This window comes from Dreissena polymorpha, chromosome 13 (assembly GCF_020536995.1).
Source record: "Dreissena polymorpha isolate Duluth1 chromosome 13, UMN_Dpol_1.0, whole genome shotgun sequence".
NCBI classification, from domain to species: Eukaryota; Metazoa; Mollusca; class Bivalvia; order Myida; family Dreissenidae; genus Dreissena; species Dreissena polymorpha.
In genome coordinates, this window is record NC_068367.1 from 36,792,738 (window position 1) to 36,814,402 (window position 21,665).

Here is a 21,665-nt window from a genome sequence, read left to right on the forward strand (position 1 = left end):
GGATAGACATTGTCATTAATATTAACAATAACCGCTCAAGCTTTATAAATAGTATGTATTTAATTCAGTTTAAAAAGAATATTTAAGGCGAGCTTTGATTTGCGCCAATTAAAGACACTGCACGTGACAGAAGCGCCATGCTTGTCACTGACTCAAACGGAAATGACGAATTTATGGTACATTGTAACCGTAATGCGACTGCCATACCGTTCAATTATTTCTGTCATAAGTTGCGAAATTGTAACTTAACAAACCATGGAACATGCCCAAGAAAACGGAATATCTCACAGAAACCGAGCTGGACTAGGTAAGCTAGTGTTTGATGACAGTTATTTACGTGTGTTTCTCAGTTTATCTTGTTTTCAATATGAATATGAAGCGCAAATTTCGTCTTGAGGCGCGGACGGAAAATTTTCTTTCGTTTGAAAACAATATTTATTCTAGCTCAAAAATCAACTCCTACGATAACCGATTTGTAATGTTGATTTTTATTTTGGATTTCCTTTGGGTCCATGCCACAATTTCCATATAGAAGTCGCTTTTAAAGACTAAAAAGGTACACAATGTAATTGACAGATGTCAACAATGTGACTTCCGGCAGAAGTGCACCAGTTTCCGGACAGCCTAACCCTTGTATAACAAGCCACTTTTTAAGATTCGAACAGCAAATTGTCAAATTCCTGACAAGAAATAACAATTCAGATAACCTCTTTATTATAAACTGACCATCTTTAATAGGAAAGACATACCCTCTTTCTGGATCCAGTGATCATGGCATCATGTCAAAACTGTAGTGTTTTTTACCGGTTAGCTATTGGTGGGTTTCGTCTACAACAATAGCAATTAATTGTAACGACACTAAATACGATACTCACATAAACATAGACTGGAATCCTTGTCAGGACTGCACCAATCGTCCTCGGCGTCCTCGACAGAAACTCATCAGCTCCACTCGGCGGTTCGTCGGGTACACGTCACGGAATGGCACTATACTTCTGGGAATGGCCTTCCAGGGAAATACATGTTCACACACACAGTCACTGGCTTACACACACAGTCACAGGCTTGGTTGTACCTTCTGGGAATGGCCCTCCAGGGAGATACTTGTCATTGACACAATCACAGGCTAACATATACAATACAATATAACATATACAGGCTCACAATTTCACACTCAATACTCACATAGGGACATAGACACATAGACACATCTACTCACCTCAACGTCCCGTGTACAAGAGACTGTACTATCTCGTGCTGCCCAGCATGCACTATACTGATTTGTAGCTGGTTCCCAATCACAAGGTATGTGCGCGTTTCTTAGGCCAGGCACCGGCACAACAAAACAACTGACAGAGGACCAAAAACAATGACCATCCAGCCACAAAATCCCCCTACAGAAACATAAGAACAATATGACAGGTCTCAACAAGTGGCTAGCAAGATATCAACGCATTCTTCACATAAGCAATGGGCATCAATTTATCATCAATAATGACATCACTAAGATACTGTCAACCTTGGGTAGGCAAAAAGATAAGATGTCTTTCCAACCAGAAAAAAACAGAATTACAGGAAGGCATGCAAATAAAAAACTCTGAAGACAAAGAGCCCTCAAATCAGCTTTGTAAAAGATCCATGAACCAATGCAAGTGAGCGTGCAAAGTAACAAATCATGTTAATAACTTTACATCTGACAATCCTTGCAGGCATTTCCCCAGGATTGGTCAGGCACAACAGCAAGACAGTGCTGGGTTGGTGCTGAAGGTGGTTGGACCTCTTTTGCGTGTCAATTGTGTGTGTGTGTGTGTAGATGTTCTTAATCAAAATTTACTCTACTTTGGAGCTATTAAAGCACAACATTTGGTATGTCAGTCTGTCCGTCACAGAACATGTTAGGACTATATCTCAGAAACTGTAGAAGATATCAACATGAAACTTCATAACTGAGAACAGCTGTCAGTCAAGGGAAATTGCCAAAGTGGAGGTTGTCAACAGGAGACTGCTGTTCTCGGATCACCACTTTTTGGATGGTTGGTCAGTTGGTAGTATTGCTACGTCGCAACCCCACCCAGTCGTCTGCACACAGTGTAAAACAAAGGTTCATTGCCGATAACTAAGCATTAAAACATAAATAACTTCCATTAAATAATCTTATAATTGCAGGGTTTTCCCCAGGCCATTTAAGCGCCCCTTGCCGGGGCGCTTGAATTTCGAAATCAGATTCCCCGGGCGCTCGAAATTTTCCGACCTGTGTGTTTTATCAGTAACTGCAATAACCCATTCTGGCGATTATTCAAAGTTTGCTAACGCCTGTTGTCTCAATCATCAATTTATTGCTAGGTTACGTAATTAAGGTATCGTCAGGGGGCCTATTAACTGGCTCAATCTAGCTGACAGTCTTTACGGAGCTTCCAGTTTAAATACACAGATGCGCTTCAATAGGCGTCTTTGTTTTATTGCCCAATCAAGCAACCAAACATCCAACAGCTTGTGTATTATAACATCCAAAATTTAGATAAGCGCGTGTCATCTGTCGAAACAATGATATTGTTAGTCACTTAGCACAACAAAGTAGCTTACACAGTTAAATCCCAGAGATGATCTCGGAAACGAGACTTGATTGAAAACAATGAAAATAACAATATTTATTTGCATAAGATGAGCTAAAATAGAAATGAAAACCAAAAAAACATACACAGACGACACAAAATATAATTGATTTTGACCTTTTAAATACAAACAAATAGTTAAAAAAACACTCACTTTCCCGTGTTCAGAAAATGGCTTGTACATTTACATGTTGCGTGAACTCTAAATTTACATTCAGTTGTCGATTGGTCACTGTAATAGAACGAACAGAAAACTATGCGCACTCATCACGTCAGGTGTTTTACGAAAGTTCAGTGGGGATACCCCTATCACAATCAATGTCCATATGCACTTAAATATGTTTTCAATTTATGTTGCTTAATATTTAATTGATACTTCTTATATTTTGCAAAAGTTCATCATCTATGTTATCATTTCTGTTATAAGATTGTAATGCAGGTCTGCAGCCAACAAGACGGGTGCTGTATGAAGACACCCGATGCTTATTATTGAATTTCCCGTGTTGATAATATATGAGTATATTGAAATATTATTAGTGATGTCCGGTTAACGCTGTACTTACCATTATTTGTATGTGATTGTATGTTTTTCTCGAATTGCGACAGGTCGTTTAAAACGTTTTTTGTCTTTTTTAAGTATTCTTAGTGAACATGGATGTGTAAGAAACGATTTACATACCATTATTTTGTCACCAGCAGCCTGAAATAGTTTTGTATTTAAAAAAAATAAATTAAGAATGATTGAAAAACTAATGCTTCATTTATATTTGTTATACATATTTTGTTCTTTCATCTTTGTTGCATACATTACCGACACACACGGAACATAGTGAACGCGAGAAGTCAAACAAAAGACTTCGAAGAAGTTAGCATAATTAAAAAAACCCAGTAAAACATTTACTCAGGTAACACAACGTTTCTTTATATGTCCGATAATAGGGGGCACAGCATGCAAAGTTAAGTATCAGTGTGACAGAAAACTTGAGCTTGGTGCTAAATCAGTCATTATTAGAACGTTCCCGATCGTTGCAGCAGCTTGACTTTGTATCTTTGTTATCAAAGGGAAGCAACTGCTATAACGACAGTTTTCTAACTTAGTTGTTGTTAGCCTATCTTCGTCGTGTACCTGAAAAAGAGCTCGGAAAGGATGATATGACAGTTTTAATATCGGGAAAATAATGAGTGTTAAATAACTAAGATGCTCTTAATTTGGATACAACTTTAAAACAATGTAAACATTTATCTTAACCAATCACTTCATATCTGTTTTTCTTAGATTTATAACGCACCACAGAACGTCAATTGACACATTAAATTTAAAAAAAATCAACGTGGGGAGGAGATACCCCTCCCACACCCACCCCCGATCGGCCCCGGGCGCCTGAAAAATTTCCTTTATTTAATTTCATACCTATTTTTAAAATTAAATCTATGACTTTATCAATGAAAGTATTTTGTTTACTCATGCATCTGATTCATTCAGTAAATCCGACAGTTTGTATATCATTCATTGGGAGCTATCTTTAAATAAAGGTTGTAACTGAAGAGAGAAGGTGTGACACACAGTGACCCCAAGATAAAGGCCACCATACTCAGTCAGCAATTAAGTAGTGTGTTCACTACTGAGGACCACAGCTACTGTACATTAATGACTGGTAGCCGATTCTCTATCCACAACTTCTGTTTTAGAAGTGAGGGTGTAAGAAGACTCCTAGAGACACTTGATCCTCACAAGGCTGCAGGACCAGATGCAATTCCAATATGGTTAACGAGGAAAACAGCAACTGATAGCCCTGGGGCTTACAATAATCTTTGTCACATCCCTACAGCAAGGACAGTTGCATCTGAATGGAATTTGGCACATGTGACCCCAGTCTTCAAGACATGAGAAAGAAGCAACCCAGCAAATTATCGCCCAATTTCTCTGACATCCATTTGCAGCATACTCATGGAATACATCATCCTCAACCAGGTCATGCCTCACCAAGACGAAACTGCTACACAACATCCTGGCCAATCAAAAACATGGCTCTCTACAAAGACGCAGCTGTGCATAGCAACTAACATTTGTATCCTCACCAAACAGGACCTTGCTGCATTCCTTGACGCTGAATAGCAGTTGGATGTAATTCTGCTATCCTAAGCCTTCGATTTTGTTCTGCACCCACAACCTGTCATGATACAGGACACTACGAAATCAGAGGGCCAGTTCCAACCTGGATAAATAACTTCCTAACTGGATGAAGCCATCAGGTCTTACTTGAAGGACAGTTCTCAAACTCAGTCAAGCCCTGATCTAGTCAGATTATAATTTACATCCCAGGAGTTTAAACCTATTTATTTTAGCTGCATTGCATGTCAAGCCTAAATCTTATTTGAAACGCTCTCGAGTCAGTTTCCTGGGACTACTTAATGTCTCTGGGGAAGATCAAAAGAATGCTCCCACAGAAATTCTGTTTGGTTCTTTATTATACAATCAAATTAAAATTTTAATGAGAAACATTATTTTTATCTGACTGTCATTTTACATGTTTGAGTAATTATTAATAAGGAAAACTTTGATACAAAGAAAAAAACAACAATGTTTAAGATTTGTCTGTTTTCAGGTGAAAATGAAAATGGTGCCTCCGGTGACAATCGCTTGGAGGAGCAGATTAAAATACAGCGACTTCTGAATGAGGCACAGGTAATAAACATCAGCCAATATGCATGGAATGCACTGCTCACCCCTTGTTGTTAAGGGGTTTATAGTATTTTCGCATCTTCAATTCCTCAAGTAATAATATAGTTATATAATTGAAAATGCATACTTACACATGTATGCTGTATTTGCTAGAGTGACTTGCCAAGGATAATAATACTGCAAATAATTGACATACCAATAGCCATATATATCAGAGAGACATAAAGTTGTAGTAAGACCAATATGACTTTGATAATGCAATTAATTTTTTAGTATTGACAGATATAAGAACAAGATTTATTGCCATGTAATACAATGTAAATGATTTATAATTATTGATAAACACGTATGCACACACTTCAAACTTTGCGTTTGAACACAATAGACTGTGTAGTTAATCCCCTCCTGTATATCAAATTTCGATTGCCCCTTTAAAAAGGAATTTTCGCATCTTTGAGGGACCTTTCAGTTTAGATAGGTTGACTGTATCATGTTAAATAATTACTGTTAACTGAGATGACCAGTGCACAAAGTCAGCAATTGATTAGGCAGAGACTGTACCTTTCCGTTAACCTTTTCCCAATCAGTGGCAAAATATTATAGTGAAAATGGCTATGTGCAAACATCATAAAACTAGAACAGCCTGCGAGTAACTTGCAGTCTGTTCAGGTTTTATGCTGTTCGCTGCTCATCAGTATCTAGACTAAGGGATGTAAATGAAGCCTTTAAAACTTGAAACTTTAAAATTTAGTAAGAAAGGTATTGAATTAAATTTAAGTTCCTACGGGACTACAAATGCGTTTATAGGTCGCCGTGGTGTAATGGATATGGTGTCCGCCTAGCGACCGGGAGGTCACGGGTTCGATCCCCACCGTGGGAGCGTTCTTTAGATCTCCCCCAAAGACACCAAGTACTGGTTCTAGCAGGGGTTTTTTTTAGAAAAAGGGGAAGACGCTGGACGCTGGGTAAAAGGGGAAAATCGAGCGCGAAAGAGACATATTTGGGGAAAAAATCAAAACTGTTCGTTTCAATGTCTATAACTCACCTACAGACTTCAGGGTTTTTTTTTAGAAAAAGAGGCATGTCTCTGACCTTTTTGTTCTTAAACACATGAACAAGTATGATATTTAAGTCAAAGTCCTAAATAAAGTTGCAGGTGTAGATCTAGTAATGGGAAATGTTTTCAACTGTGGCCGGGGAACGATGTCAATATTATGATTTCAATTTCATGATGAATGGTTTGACGATCTAGATCTGCTACAGTATTGGAAGGGAAAGGTGCGGCAGCTGCCGATTGTCCACTTTCACTTTCACAATAATCCGACAGTATTAATCGATGTTGATTACATGTACCTCCGAATCCTGCTGGGTTTCAACGGTTTTTGATGATTCATTCTTAAAAAATGCGTCAACGCAATTAATATTTTCCGAGTCCAAACGTTTTATTTTGTGCGTGTATGAACGCCAATTGTGAGACTTTTTTCTGTTTTAACGTTTATATCTTGGCTTTCACATAACCTGGATGCAAATTCGACTGGTTTCCGGTAATTAATTGACGAAACACCGTTTCTAGCGCAAGACCGGAATCCAGTAAAATAGTCACATGATTAATACGATTAGTTGCCCGGTTTCCATGACGTAATTTAAGAGCTATATATAGAATCACTGGGATTCCCAGATTTGAGCGTTCGTCGGGAGAGAGAGAGCAAGATCGTTGTACATGGTACAAATTGGATAAGTGTCGACTTCCCAAAAGAAAAAGAACATTTCTTTGAGAGTAAAATATTATATTTTGGTGAAAAAAAATATTTTTGGAGGGGAAAAGGTATTTTTAGGGGAAAAATTCTGGTAGGGGAAGACGCCGAATATCGGCGTCACTTTCTTAGTAAAAAAAACCCCTGTCTAGGCCCAGGAAACGGACTCGAGAGCGTTTATATAAGCCTTAGGCTTTCGATGCAATCGAGCTAAAATAAATAGGTTTAAACTAAATGCGTCAAAATAGGTATCTAAGTGGTAGAGGATTAAAACAAGGTCCAGTTTTTGAATGAGTTGTCACAAATTCAGTGATAATCTGAGTCCTTACCAACAATCCCCTTTGTGTCAGTACGTCATGGGCAGAGTTTGTCTAAGTGGTCATATAAAGGGTTGTCATCTGAGTCCTTACCAACAATCCCCTTTGTGTCAGTACGTCATGGGCAGAGTTTGTCTAAGTGGTCATATAAAGGGTTGTCATCTGAGTCCTTACCAACAATCCCATTTGTGTCAGTACGTCATGGGCAGAGTTTGTCTAAGTGGTCATATAAAGGGTTGTCATCTGAGTCCTTACCAACAATCCCATTTGTGTCAGTACGTCATGGGCAGAGTTTGTCTAAGTGGTCATATAAAGCGTTGTCATCTGAGTCCTTACCAACAATCCCCTTTGTGTCAGTACGTCATGGGCAGAGTTTGTCTAAGTGGTCATATAAAGGGTTGTCATCTGAGTCCTTACCAACAATCCCATTTGTGTCAGTACGTCATGGGCAGAGTATGTCTAAGTGGTCATATAAAGGGTTGTCATCTGAGTCCTTACCAACAATCCCCTTTGTGTCAGTACGTCATGGGCAGAGTTTGTCTAAGTGGTCATATAAAGGGTTGTCATCTGAGTCCTTACCAACAATCCCATTTGTGTCAGTACGTCATGGGCAGAGTTTGTCTAAGTGGTCATATAAAGGGTTGTCATCTGAGTCCTTACCAACAATCCCATTTGTGTCAGTACGTCATGGGCAGAGTTTGTCTAAGTGGTCATATAAAGGGTTGTCATCTGAGTCCTTACCAACAATCCCATTTGTGTCAGTACGTCATGGGCAGAGTTTGTCTAAGTGGTCATATAAAGGGTTGTCATCTGAGTCCTTACCAACAATCCCCTTTGTGTCAGTACGTCATGGGCAGAGTTTGTCTAAGTGGTCATATAAAGGGTTGTCATCTGAGTCCTTACCAACAATCCCCTTTGTGTCAGTACGTCATGGGCAGAGTTTGTCTAAGTGGTCATATAAAGAGTTGTCATCTGAGTCCTTACCAACAATCCCATTTGTGTCAGTACGTCATGGGCAGAGTATGTCTAAGTGGTCATATAAAGGGTTGTCATTTGAGTCCTTACCAACAATCCCCTTTGTGTCAGTACGTCATGGGCAGAGTATGTCTAAGTGGTCATATAAAGCGTTGTCATCTGAGTCCTTACCAACAATCCCATTTGTGTCAGTACGTCATGGGCAGAGTTTGTCTAAGTGGTCATATAAAGAGTTGTCATCTGAGTCCTTACCAACAATCCCATTTGTGTCAGTACGTCATGGGCAGAGTATGTCTAAGTGGTCATATAAAGGGTTGTCATCTGAGTCCTTACCAACAATCCCCTTTGTGTCAGTACGTCATGGGCAGAGTTTGTCTAAGTGGTCATATAAAGGGTTGTCATCTGAGTCCTTACCAACAATCCCATTTGTGTCAGTACGTCATGGGCAGAGTATGTCTAAGTGGTCATATAAAGGGTTGTCATCTGAGTCCTTACCAACAATCCCCTTTGTGTCAGTACGTCATGGGCAGAGTATGTCTAAGTGGTCATATAAAGCGTTGTCATCTGAGTCCTTACCAACAATCCCCTTTGTGTCAGTACGTCATGGGCAGAGTTTGTCTAAGTGGTCATATAAAGGGTTGTCATCTGAGTCCTTACCAACAATCCCATTTGTGTCAGTACGTCATGGGCAGAGTTTGTCTAAGTGGTCATATAAAGGGTTGTCATCTGAGTCCTTACCAACAATCCCATTTGTGTCAGTACGTCATGGGCAGAGTATGTCTAAGTGGTCATATAAAGGGTTGTCATCTGAGTCCTTACCAACAATCCCCTTTGTGTCATTACGTCATGGGCAGAGTATGTCTAAGTGGTCATATAAAGCGTTGTCATCTGAGTCCTTACCAACAATCCCCTTTGTGTCATTACGTCATGGGCAGAGTATGTCTAAGTGGTCATATAAAGCGTTGTCATCTGAGTCCTTACCAACAATCCCCTTTGTGTCAGTACGTCATGGGCAGAGTTTGTCTAAGTGGTCATATAAAGGGTTGTCATCTGAGTCCTTACCAACAATCCCATTTGTGTCAGTACGTCATGGGCAGAGTTTGTCTAAGTGGTCATATAAAGCGTTGTCAATGACCTCATTGCAATCAGACATTTACATCAGATACACATGTATACATATGATCACTTCAGGTCAAGTGTATATCTGAGGTCAATGTCTGATAGCAATCAAGTGGTCAGCATCCGACAACGTCTAACCAACAATGATGAGGCATTTTTAAGTAGCCTACTTTAATTTCCTTTAGCCATGGGGGGGATGTGTGTGAATAAACTGGGTATTTTAACCACAAATATTATTTACTATTCGAATACTGTTTGTAAAAAGATAAAAGATATGATTTACTACTTGAATACTATTTGTAAAAAGATAAAAGAAATACTACTATTATAGACTAAAACTTGTGGGATTGCCTTGACAATTTATGAATAGGATTGGTTCTCTCTATTGTAAAACTTCTATAAAATATTTCAAATTTTGAATTTGAACCAACAGAATTATACTCTTTATTGTAGCCTAGGTCATTGTGAGTTGTAAATATATGGTGCATCCATTGTAGTTTTATTTATTATCTGAATTTAAAAATATATGTTCATTTTGTGTTTTCAGATGTTGATGTACAATGTACATGTAATTACATTGTATATATTTTAAACAATCTTAAGTTGAAGGAAAAATAGTTCTGAAAATATTCATGCTTGTATTGAGACGATCTTTCCATGCAGTTGAGCTGAGAAAAGTGGACCTTTGTTTGTTGCACAATATGAATGGAGCTTTGAAATAACTTTCCTGAAACCAGAATGTATTTGAATTTGTTTATCATTATTATACAATGATTGGGGAAAAAGGGATGTTAGTAACATCATGTTACATTGGGAAATAAAGTTGTTGTTTTTTTCTTACAAATGTTATCGAATTGAAAATAAAAGTTGATTACAGTAAACATTAATCCATTTATGCCTAGCGTCCTGAAAAAAGGACATTGCAAACAGCGTAGACCCAGATGAGACGCAGCTTAATGCGGCGTCTCATCTTGGTCTGCGCTGTTTGCTTAAAGGAATTTCTGTAAGAAATATTCTAAATATATAAATAAATATACTAGACACATCCCTAATTTTGGAAATAAATTGATCCAATTTAGAAGGATGGGAGAGTCCACTAGGCATAAATAGGTTAATTTGCTATGGTTGAACTCATTAGAGCTTGATAGTCATATGAACTGAACATTTGGTGAAGGTAAGTATTGGTCTTAATTTACATGCCAAAAAATTCATATCAGATGTCTTGATTATGGATATTACATGTTCTTTAAAGGGGCCTTTTCACAGATTTTGGCATTTTTTAACTTATTCATTAAATGCTTTATAGCGATAAATGTAAACATTGGGTCGTAAAAGCTCCAGTAAAAAATCAAGAATAAAATTAAAAAAAGGAAAAGAACATTGCCCGGACCAGGTTTCGAACCAGTGACCCCTGGAGTCCTGCCAGAGTCCTGAAGTAAAAACGCTTTAGCCTACTGAGCTATTCCGCCGAGTACATATTACTGAAGTATTTTATACCTTATATAAGCAATCTTCGTAGTTTCACAAAATTTAACGACAAAAACAGAACTCTCCAAATTATTCAATCGTTTCGCGTTGCAACGCTTTATAATTTTTAGGTTTTAAAATCGTCGAAAGATGCATATAATGGCTATATTAGACCATGGTAAATGTTCAGTATTACTGTTTCCTCACAAATATCATAACTAAAACGAAAATTTGCGAATCTGAAACAACTTTTTTCAATTTTGTCAATTTACCAAAGCATGAAAAGATCCCTTTAAAGGTTTGTTTAGTCGTAACTTTAAAAAGATAACATCGGTATATCAGGTATTGTTGACCAAAGATCCTGATGAAGTGTTTATCATCATGATTACACGATTTGATAACAAAGTCTAGACCGAAACATGTCTTGCAATTGGTTGAGGCCAAAATCTACAAAAATGTATGTAGGGCTGTTTCTCACCTGGGTTTCAGATCAAAAACCAGAGTTTTTTTCACCATTTTGGGAATGGGGCAGGGTCCCTTTGGACTGGGAAAATTTGCAGCGTTTTGACTAAAATTGGGAAATTAGTGTTGTTGTTGTTTTGCTAAAAAATGCTTCAAAATTGAGAACACAGGTGTTTACAGTATTATATTTACTAAGGTTGAAATTATATGGATGGGAGATGAACAAAATATTGAAAATATTGGCATCTAAAAAAAAAACTTCCATTGGGAATTTTTAGCTCCCATTTGGGAAAAATATATTCTTTTTTCCATTTGGAATTGAGCCAATTACCGCACCCGATTTTGAATAAAAAAAACCCACTGGAAACTCTTGTCTTATTATGTGGTCTGCTAGGGACACTCCTTGTTTGACTTTTACAACTTGGGGAAAAAGTAAAAGAAAAAAAACAACATAAAAATTCTAGGATCAAGCTGATGGATAGAAAAACTTGCGCGAAAACAGGAAAAGCACACAATTTAATAAAACTAAGAGACAAAAAATAAAGGTGTTCGAAAATTTTGAGACACTAAAAAGTTAGTGTACTGCATGATGATTGGATACATGTATGCAATGTGCATAGCCTCACTGATTTCAACAAACAATAGCAAGCGCTTTTTAAATACCTCACTGTATAGTATAAAAAACTTTTTTATACATTTCACTTTAATCTGTTCGGTGAAACCATTGTCTATAACAGGTATACGAAGTTATTCACCCAATAACGCATGTGTTATGGTCCAGCGCCTTAAGATATTCGTCTGCTTTATGACCTTTATCCGGTTGTAAAAACGCATGATTGAAGTGTGATCAGATAAGCGCAACAAGGCAGAATTATTGTAAAATACATGTAGCATAACAAAATAAACATCCAAAAATTAAGAGTCATTAATTATGGACGAAAACCCGTATGTCCGAATATTTAGAGTCACGAAAAATAATTATTTTGGCTTAAAACAGGAATGTCCAAAAATTTAGAGTGTCCAAAATCTTAGAGTAATTACGGCAGATCTGAAAATATTCATGCTTGTGTAGAATGGTTTTTTCATGCAGTTGAGGGAAGAAAAGTGGTCATTTGTTTGTTGCACTATATGAATGGAGCTTTGAAATAACTTTTGTGAAAGCAGAATGTATTTGGATTTTGTTTTCCTTTTGCTGAACAGGTTTTATAACATAATATGGAAGATTAAGTTTCAGGACTACCAGAATTATGGAAATATATACCATATATATTAACTTAAACGTGTTTGTTAACTTTAGCCTGTTTGTTAATTTTAATGTTATAGCAATTGAATGTATTATATAATATAAGGATATAAATATTAAACACATTACCTTTTTAATGTTACAGTGTAATCAATCATTTTCCCGATGTCAAATTTTTCATAAACATTTATAGATGTCATATAACCTTATGTGAAATATTTCATAACTAATTTTGAAATGCATATATATTTACTTGTGGGTTTTTTCGTCCTCAATAAAAAATCCTAAACTATAAATGTTTTTTCCTAAGTGTAGAGAATGTCAAGAACTGAAGTGTTGGAATCAATGTTTTTATGTACCCCACCACTATAGTGGGGGACATATTGTTTTTGCCCTGTCTGTTGGTTTGTATGTGTGTTTGTTTGTTTGCCCCAACTTTAACATTTGCAATAACTTTTGCAACATTGAAGATAGCAACTTGATATTTAGCATACATGTGTATCTCATGGAGCTGCACATTTTGAGTTGTGAAAGGTGAAGGTCAAGGTCATCCTTCAAGGTCAAAGGTCAAATATATGGCTTCAAAGGGGACATAGTGTTTCGGACAAACACATCTCCTGTTATTATTAATTATTATATTTATCTTTTGTTTTAAAGTATCGTCATTCTTTCCTGAAATATTTCGCTGAAGCAGGCTTTGCGAAAGTGTGTTGTTACAATTAATTGGACTACATTTAAATTGATACTACAATGTACAAAACAATTGTATATTGATGTCCAAAAGTACATAAACAGGAAAATGATAGTGTATATTGACATCAAAAAGATAACAGTAAGGAAATCCTTGTCCTGATTATTGCTTTTTGAGAGTGTATATTGACATCAAAAAGATAACAATAAGGAAATCCTTGTCCTGATTGTTTGCTTTTTGAGAGTGTATATTGACATCAAAAAGATAACAATAAGGAAATCCTTGTCCTGATTGTTTGCTTTTTGAGAGTGTATATTGACATCAAAAAGATAACAATAAGGAAATCCTTGTCCTGATTGTTTGCTTTTTGAGGTCATTATACAAGTATCATGTTCCTGTTTGTTTGCTTTTTGACGTCAACATACTTCGAAAAAGCCTATTTAGGCAAAAAATATCAGGGAAAAATGATGATTTTTTGTGTGTCTATTTACTAATATTCCTACTGGATATTTAACTGAGTATTAAAATTTGTATGTTTAATCAATTGAAATACTTGTTCACATAGGATCTTACTGCAGGGATAGGTACATGTAATGTTAGCAACTAAATAAAAAAAAATTAAGTTTCAAAGCAAAACAGGATCTACAAAAATAAAATACGCACATAATTTAACAAAATTTGAAGACAGACTTATTGTATAAAATAATTCCATCTTTTGCTGAATGCCTCACAATTAACATAACTTAACCCTTTGCATGCTGGGAAGTTTGTAACTGCTAAAATGTCGTCTGCTGAATTTATAAAATTAGCATTTTCTACGATTTTTTTCAAAGAATACAATCAGAATAGCAAACAGTTTGGATCCTGATGAGACGCCACGTTCTGTGGCATCTCATCTGGATCCAAACTGTTTGCAAAGGCCTTTAAAATTCGGTCCCGAATTGTAAGGGTTAAAACAGTGTTAGACAAATGGCAAATGAGAAAGAGGTTAATAAGTGTAAAGTGAATCAGTACAAGGACTGTTATTTTTGTCCCTTCCTAGTTTTTAACCCAAGAAAACTTCACTATACTAGAAATAAATCTTTAAAAAAATATGTAAAAGGATATAGTTTGGACATTTTGAAATATGCATAATATTGTTCAGGAGATAAGCATAGATTTGTCAAAGTAAATACACCTCAAGAAATGAACTTTATATCAAATACCAACTATAGGAGTTTTTCAATATAATTTTATATTATTTGTTGCCTAGCGCAGTAAATTTGGTGTTTTATTTATTAAACCTGTTGCTTTGTGGAGCAAAGCACAATTATTATCAACATTGATCTAGTTTTGTCTGTCATTTATGACATCTGTAGAATTTAGTGTACACACATTACTGATAATCCATGTTTGGTGATTTACATGAAAGGATGTTAATTGGGAAATATTGTAAAGGTGAATGGAAACTTAAAGGGCTTAAAGTCAAAAATGATTTTTAAAAACACCTTCTTAGAGACGTTTGGTCATTTTATTAGATGATTGTATGTGACTGTATTTCATGCTAATTTGTGATTCATTTCTTAGAGGTTAATCATTTCTTAGATGTTCAGGGCTTCCGCTGTCGTTCGCCAAATTCGCCGTTGGCGAAAATTTCGCAAATTCGGCGAATAAAATTCTCGGTTGGCGAAAATGCTCGGCGAAACGTTTTTAAAATTCGGCGAATAAAATTCTCGGTTGGCGAAAATGCTCGGCGAAACGTTTTTTGCCTGTCAAGTACCATCCCAGATAGTAAACTCTTTAAACCGTCGACTGTGCGATAATACATCATCGTGTTATTAACCAGAAAATTTGATACGCAGTCTGCAGCAACACCGGTCAGAACCGGTTATCGAAACAAAGGAAACTTGCTGGTGCATTATGTACTGGCAGTGACGTCACCATCTATGTTTAGAACGCTTGCTGGTGTGAAAACAAAAGGTGTTATCGAACATTATGTCAATACCACGGGCCTGGCAAAAGCATTTAACAAAAAACTATTTCTTCACAAAAAAACATGAAATCTTGTTTCAACAGGAATTTGAGAGAATTTCTGTTTAATAGTTTCATTATTATAATATTTTGGGAAAGGTAAAGTTTGATTAAGAAACCAACAATTTCGGAAATAAAAAGTATACCATTCACTCGTAGTAATATATTTCGGATATGTTAAAAATTCGGACATTTAAAGATACGGACATTTATGTGTTGGTTTGTTGTTGATAGTTTGTAAAACTATGTTTTATCATATTTCAGGCAACTAGAATGGATGGTAGCAATTATCTGGGCCTTTCTGTCAAGAAATATGCGTTAAAAACATTCATTTATTTGAGCCTAGAAATCATCCACCACTTACAGAAAATGTTTTAACAACAGAAGCTGTCAAAGCTGATGTATATCATATCCAAATGACCAAATATAACTGTTTAACAATATGAAGTGAGAGGCTTTGAAAATAAAGCATCTTTAGTCTTGATCAACTGTTATGTTTTGCAAATATTGAAATATGTGCTCAAGAATGAATATCTTTAATATAATGAAAATGTGCTTATTTTGTAAACAATGTGAACTGAACATGTGCTTATGATGTATGAATAAACTGATATTCTGTTATGTAGAATAAAAGTATGATTATTACATTGATGTATGTATATCTAGATGTATGCATATCTATAAATGTTTTTTTTATAAACTGATATTCTGTTATGTACAATATTTTAAAAGGATGATTATAGTAATAAATATATTTAAGCTTCATATTGTAGTTATTTGTGTTCTTACACCCCTAGACTTTCACGAGGCGGTCCCTAATGCTTGGCTAAAACTTTGGCTACAGTTTCTAAAATTTGGCTACAAAAAAATCTAATTGGCTAAAATGTTGGCTAAAGAAATTTTTGAGCCAGGGGAAGCCCTGGATGTTTAACTTTTAAATTAAAGAATTTTAATGTAAATACTAACTTTTATGTTTTTAATACAAAATCCCACAGTGAGGAATAAAAAAACAACAAGAAGACTTACATCAACAATTAAACATAAGATAAAGTCCCTTAGGGGTACCATTGTACAAGGTCATGGAAACAGACACAAGTTCAAGTATTAAAAATGGGTCATTGGAATTTAAAAATCGCATCAAGAATGGAAAAATAAACATGGACATATGGAAAAACTGGGACGTGGACAAAAATGCCACTGCGGCAATTTGTGAAGTAGGTTGCTTGTTTAAGTTCTTTTTGAGTTATAAAATAGTGAAAGTCATTTGTTATTTAAAAAAAAGATATTGATTTTTATGTAGTGTTTTTTTTAGCTCACCCGAGCTCTAATTGCACATGATGCTTTTGTGATCCCCTTTTGTCCGCCGTGGTTTGTCTATCTTGCATTGTCAACATTAACATTGTTAACACTCTACAGCCACATTTATTGTCCAATGTTCATGAAATTTGGTCAGAATATATGTGTCACAATGATATCTTGGACAAGTTCGAAAATAGTTCTGTTCGGTTGAAAAACATGGCCGTCAGGGGATGGGGCATTTTTCCTTATATGGCTATAGTAAAAACTTGTTAACACTCTGAAAGTTACATTTATTGTCCAATCTTCATGAAACTTAGTCAGAACATGTGTCCCAATGATATCTTGGATGAGTTCGAATTTTGAAAATGGTTCTGGTCTGTTGAAAAACATGGCTGCCAGGGGGCGGGTCATTTTTCCTTGTATGGCTATAGTAAAACCTTGTTAACACTCTAAAGGCCACATTTATTGTTCAATCTTCATGAAACTTGGTCAGAAGATTAATGTCCCAATGATATCTTGGACGAGTTTGATATAGGTTCCAGTTGCGTTAAAAACATGGCCACAAGGAGACCTGGGCATGTTTCCTTATATACATGTAGCCATAGTTAAAACTTGTTAACACTTTAAAAGTCACATTTATTATCCAATCTTCATGGAACTTGGTCAGAACATTTGTTTTAATGATATCTTGTATGTGTTAGAAAATGGTTCCGGTCTGTTGAAAAACATGGCCGCCAGGGAGCGGGGAATATGTCCTTATATTGCTATACATGTTGTTAAACCTTGTTAGCACTCTTAAAGTTGCATTTATAGTTCACTCTTTATGAAACTTGGTCAGAACGTTTGTTCTAATTATATCTTGGACTGCACAGAACAGGTCAGTTTCTTTGTATCTAAAGTTAGCGACTTTGGGCCTTTTAGCCCCTCTTGTTTTAAGTTTACTTTCAGTCAATAATTGCTTGTTTTAAAAATCGAGGTTCATATATATTTTCAGCGTTTCCGTGACGAATGCACAGAGAAGGTGAAGAGAGACATAGAGGAATATTTTGATGCGTTCATCTCCGATGTGGGTCTCATTAACCAGGCTGAGAATGTGGAAAACATAAAGTACTCCCTCAACTCCAGCAACCTGTAGGTTTTAATTGAGCAGTGTTCTTGGAAAACTGGGCTTAATTCGTGTGCGTAAAGTGTCATCCCAGATTAGCCTGTGCAGTCCGCACAAGCGCATCACAGGGGTGACACTTTCCGCTCGTATGGAACTTTTTGTTTAAATGAACTTTTTCCTTAAATGAAAATACTGTTTAGGCCGAAAGTTTCGTCCATGATTAGCCTGTGCGGCTACACAGTTTAATCTTTGGTGACTTTTTACGCACATGCATTAAGACCATTTTTCCCGGATGGTGATTCTATTATTCAAAGTAAAAAGTTGACAAATATGTATATTGCACAGTTATTCATGTGATGGTAAATGCTTAGATATTTCTAGCACATGGTAGGTTTTGAAATGTTAGTTAAGAAGCTTGCAAAATTTGTATCCAAAACAAGACATCTGGATTTTGCAATTTGATTGGATACACACAACATCTTGCAACATTACTTGTTCGAAAGTTATTCATAGTTTTATTGTAAGCCCCAACCATCCATATGTCAAAGATCCTTTTCATTTACAGTTTGTTCATAGATTTGATTCATGTATATGATCGCCTACAAATATTTATGTGCATGCATCCATGAATGTTTCTGTATGTGTGTTTGTGACAGCTGCACGAATATCTACAAGGAGAACACAGACTACCTGTATGTACAATGTTATCGTTGAAAAGGAATTGGGGAAAAGCTAATTCACGGCAGATTATGTTATAAATCTATTTCTCAGTTTGTTTGGGCACAGTGGTTTCAGATTAAAGGGACAGTGTTTTTTATAAAGCTTCATATAAAAGGGATAATGCATGCTCTCTCAGAGTTGTACTTGTAATATTTCTAGGAATCACAGCAATAATGTATAGTGACTTCACATATTAAAAAACAAAGTTTCTATGACATTTCAGCCATCATGCTTGATTTATAACTTATATCTGAGTTTATGCATGGGCACAGTTACATAACTACAAGGGTGGTGATTTTTTGTTGCTTCATGGGGGCATATTAAGGTAGAAACATTCATGTTACATGCAATTGGACTTAAATTAATATAAAAGATTTTAGATATTTTACACACTGCAAAAATATCTAAAATCTTGCAGACCAAAACAATCATCACAAATAAAGCATTAATTTTATATATAATAAAGAATGCAATTTTAGACTTGTTTTTTTTTTTAAACAAATGGACTATATACCAATCCTTCTGTCAATATGCCCCTTGAAATAAAGATACATGCTGACTCTCAATTTCAAATTGGTTAAGTTTAATTAATAAAATTATTAAAATAAGTTAAAATAATTCACCTATATCAGGGCTTTTTTGCTGATTTTATAGCTGTTATTCGGTCATATTCCCAGTGGCTTGAAGTATCTTTTTTTCCCAAATCCAGTCTCGAAATTCCCGATAGATGGTTTGCCTTTCAGATGTTTAAAGAAAGAACTGTCAAATTTGGTAATACATGGAAATTATAATATCCATTTTACTGATATCTTTTTGTTTAGTACTTATGTTTTACGTAAGTTTTATCACCAGTAAATAATTTAATAAAAGTCATAAAAACAAACAATAATATATTTTCCCAATTAAAAGTCAATTGACACTAAATTCCCAATTTAATGGGTACTATAGGTCATGTTCCCAAAAGCCTTGCTGCAATACCCAACCTTAATATTAAAACTAATGTAATAAATTACGAATATACAATATCTTATCTAGACTGATTTCTGCGTTAAACCATCAAAATTAAGTTTTATAATTGAGAATAACAGCCAAGATTGCCAGCCTTAATGTGGGTTTACTTTTTTTAAATGAGATTACTGTTGTAATTTGTATGACCTTGAAAAGGGTGCACGTTTGACCTTTTTCTAAGTGAAATGTTACTTAGCAATACATGTAAGTGCCAGGTATTTTTAACAATGTAAATATTGTTGTGGACAAAGTGATATTTCTGACCATGTTAAAATCATATGCTGACAAATAAAATAATAATAATATAATATGACAAATAATATTTTAGAAAGCATTGTATGGTCATTACACATTTAGACTTTTTTATGCTCCCCATATATATTGCCAGTTTGTCCTTCCGCACTTCCGTACTTCCATACGGTCACACTTTTGTTACAGTTTCTCATAAAACCTTCAATACTTTACCGATCTCTTTCATATTTTGCATGTAGATACCTTACATAGACGTCTTCCTTTTGATGACGTTTGAGGTCACTGGGGTCAAGGTCACCAAGGCTAATAATAGACTTTTGTTACAGTTTCTCATAGCACCTTCAATACTTTACCGATCTCTTTCATATTTGGCATGTAGATACCTTGCATGGACTTCTACCTTTTGATGACGTTTGAGGTCACTGGGGTCAAGGTCAAGGTCACCAAGGCTAATAATAAACTTTTGTTACAGTTTCTCATAGCACCTTCAATACTTTACCGATCTCTTTCATATTTGGCATGTAGGTACCTTGCATGGACCTCTACCTTTTGATGACGTTTGAGGTCACTGGGGTCAAGGTCACCAAGGCTAATAATAGACTTTTGTTACAGTTTCTCATAGCACCTTCAATACTTTACCGATCTCTTTGATATTTGGCATGTAGATACCTTGCATGTACCTCTACCTTTTGATGATGTTTGAGGTCACTGGGGTCAAGGTCACCAAGGCTAATAATAGATTTTTTAATCACACTTTTGTTACAGTTTCTCATAGCACCTTCAATACTTTACCGATCTCTTTCATATTTGGCTTGTAGGTACCTTGCATGGACCTCTACCTTTTGATTAGATTTGTAGTCACTGGGGTCAAGGTCACCAAGGCTAATAATAGATTTTCTCAAGGTCACACTTTGGTTACAGTTTCTCATAGCGCCTTCAATATTTGACCGATCTTTTATATATTTGGCATGTAGGTACCTTGCATGGACCTCTACCTTTTGATGAGGTTTGAGGTCACTGGGGTCAAGGTCAAGGTCACTGAGGCTAATATTAGATTTTCTCAAGGTCTCACTTTTTTCCACACAATTAACCCATATATCGACAAAGCATCATTGGGGAGCATCCATCAGTTTTACTGATATCCTTGTTTAAATTCTAAAACATAATTATTTTCATTTTCAGGAATGAAAAAGAAAAGTATGTATAAATGCTTTGCATATATTAACAGGGCATACATGCTTTATGAAAACTTTTGGCCCAACAAAAATAGCAAAATGATTTTGAATAACTTTCAAGATAAATATGAATATGTGCCTGAACGCTTAGCCGAAATGTTAGATGGTTTGCAATAAAAGAAGAGATAATTGCTTAAAAATGATGAATAACTAATTTGATCATTATTAAAATAATGCCCCCTTATAATTCTTAGCTGAAAATGTTTAATGCTTATTGCCATAGATGGGGCGTAATCAGTATTCCTAAAATTGTTTAGCATGTATTAGCATGTGTATCCATAGTATCAGCCATCTTAATGAAAACATCTCAATATTATAAGTGAAAAGATTGAAAAACATACATGATTAATACGTCAATCTAAAGTTTAATGTGTATTCTTGGCCATAACAACAAAAACTATATTAAATGTTTTGCCAAAATACTGGCGAGATTGAGCCACATGTAGTAATCAGTATCATGTACTAGGTTTCTCATTGTGTCGGCCCTTCTGATTGTTGCTAAGGTTTGTTACTATGTGCATGTTCTTTTTCTATAAATAGTTACTTAATGGAAAAACAAATCTCTTGTTCATGTTTCGCTCAAATTATTTTTATTTATTTTTTCACAAATAAACGGTTTATACAACATTTGATAAACCTACTAATAAACCAAAAACAAACTAACACAATTATGTGTAATCATAATATCAGCCTAGAATAAACATGACCTATTT

General features: G+C 35.6%; 1 protein-coding gene across 4 annotated transcripts in view; it reads left to right on the plus strand.

Moving 5' to 3' along the window:
• The first annotated feature begins 178 nt into the window (after positions 1-178).
• Positions 179-21,665, plus strand: part of LOC127854875 (sterol O-acyltransferase 1-like) — a 47,892-nt gene continuing 26,405 nt past the window's right edge. The window contains exons 1-4 of one of the 4 annotated variants that reach the window (XM_052389977.1): positions 179-307; positions 5,219-5,298; positions 17,627-17,763; positions 18,394-18,429. In XM_052389977.1, coding sequence (XP_052245937.1) covers positions 256-307; positions 5,219-5,298; positions 17,627-17,763; positions 18,394-18,429 — 305 coding nt within the window. In that variant the 5' untranslated portion in view covers positions 179-255. Of the gene's footprint in view, positions 308-5,218; positions 5,299-12,470; positions 12,590-16,328; positions 16,548-17,626; positions 17,764-18,393; positions 18,430-21,665 lie in introns of those variants that run through there. The other 3 variants (XM_052389974.1, XM_052389976.1, XM_052389978.1) reach the window with 3 other exon arrangements.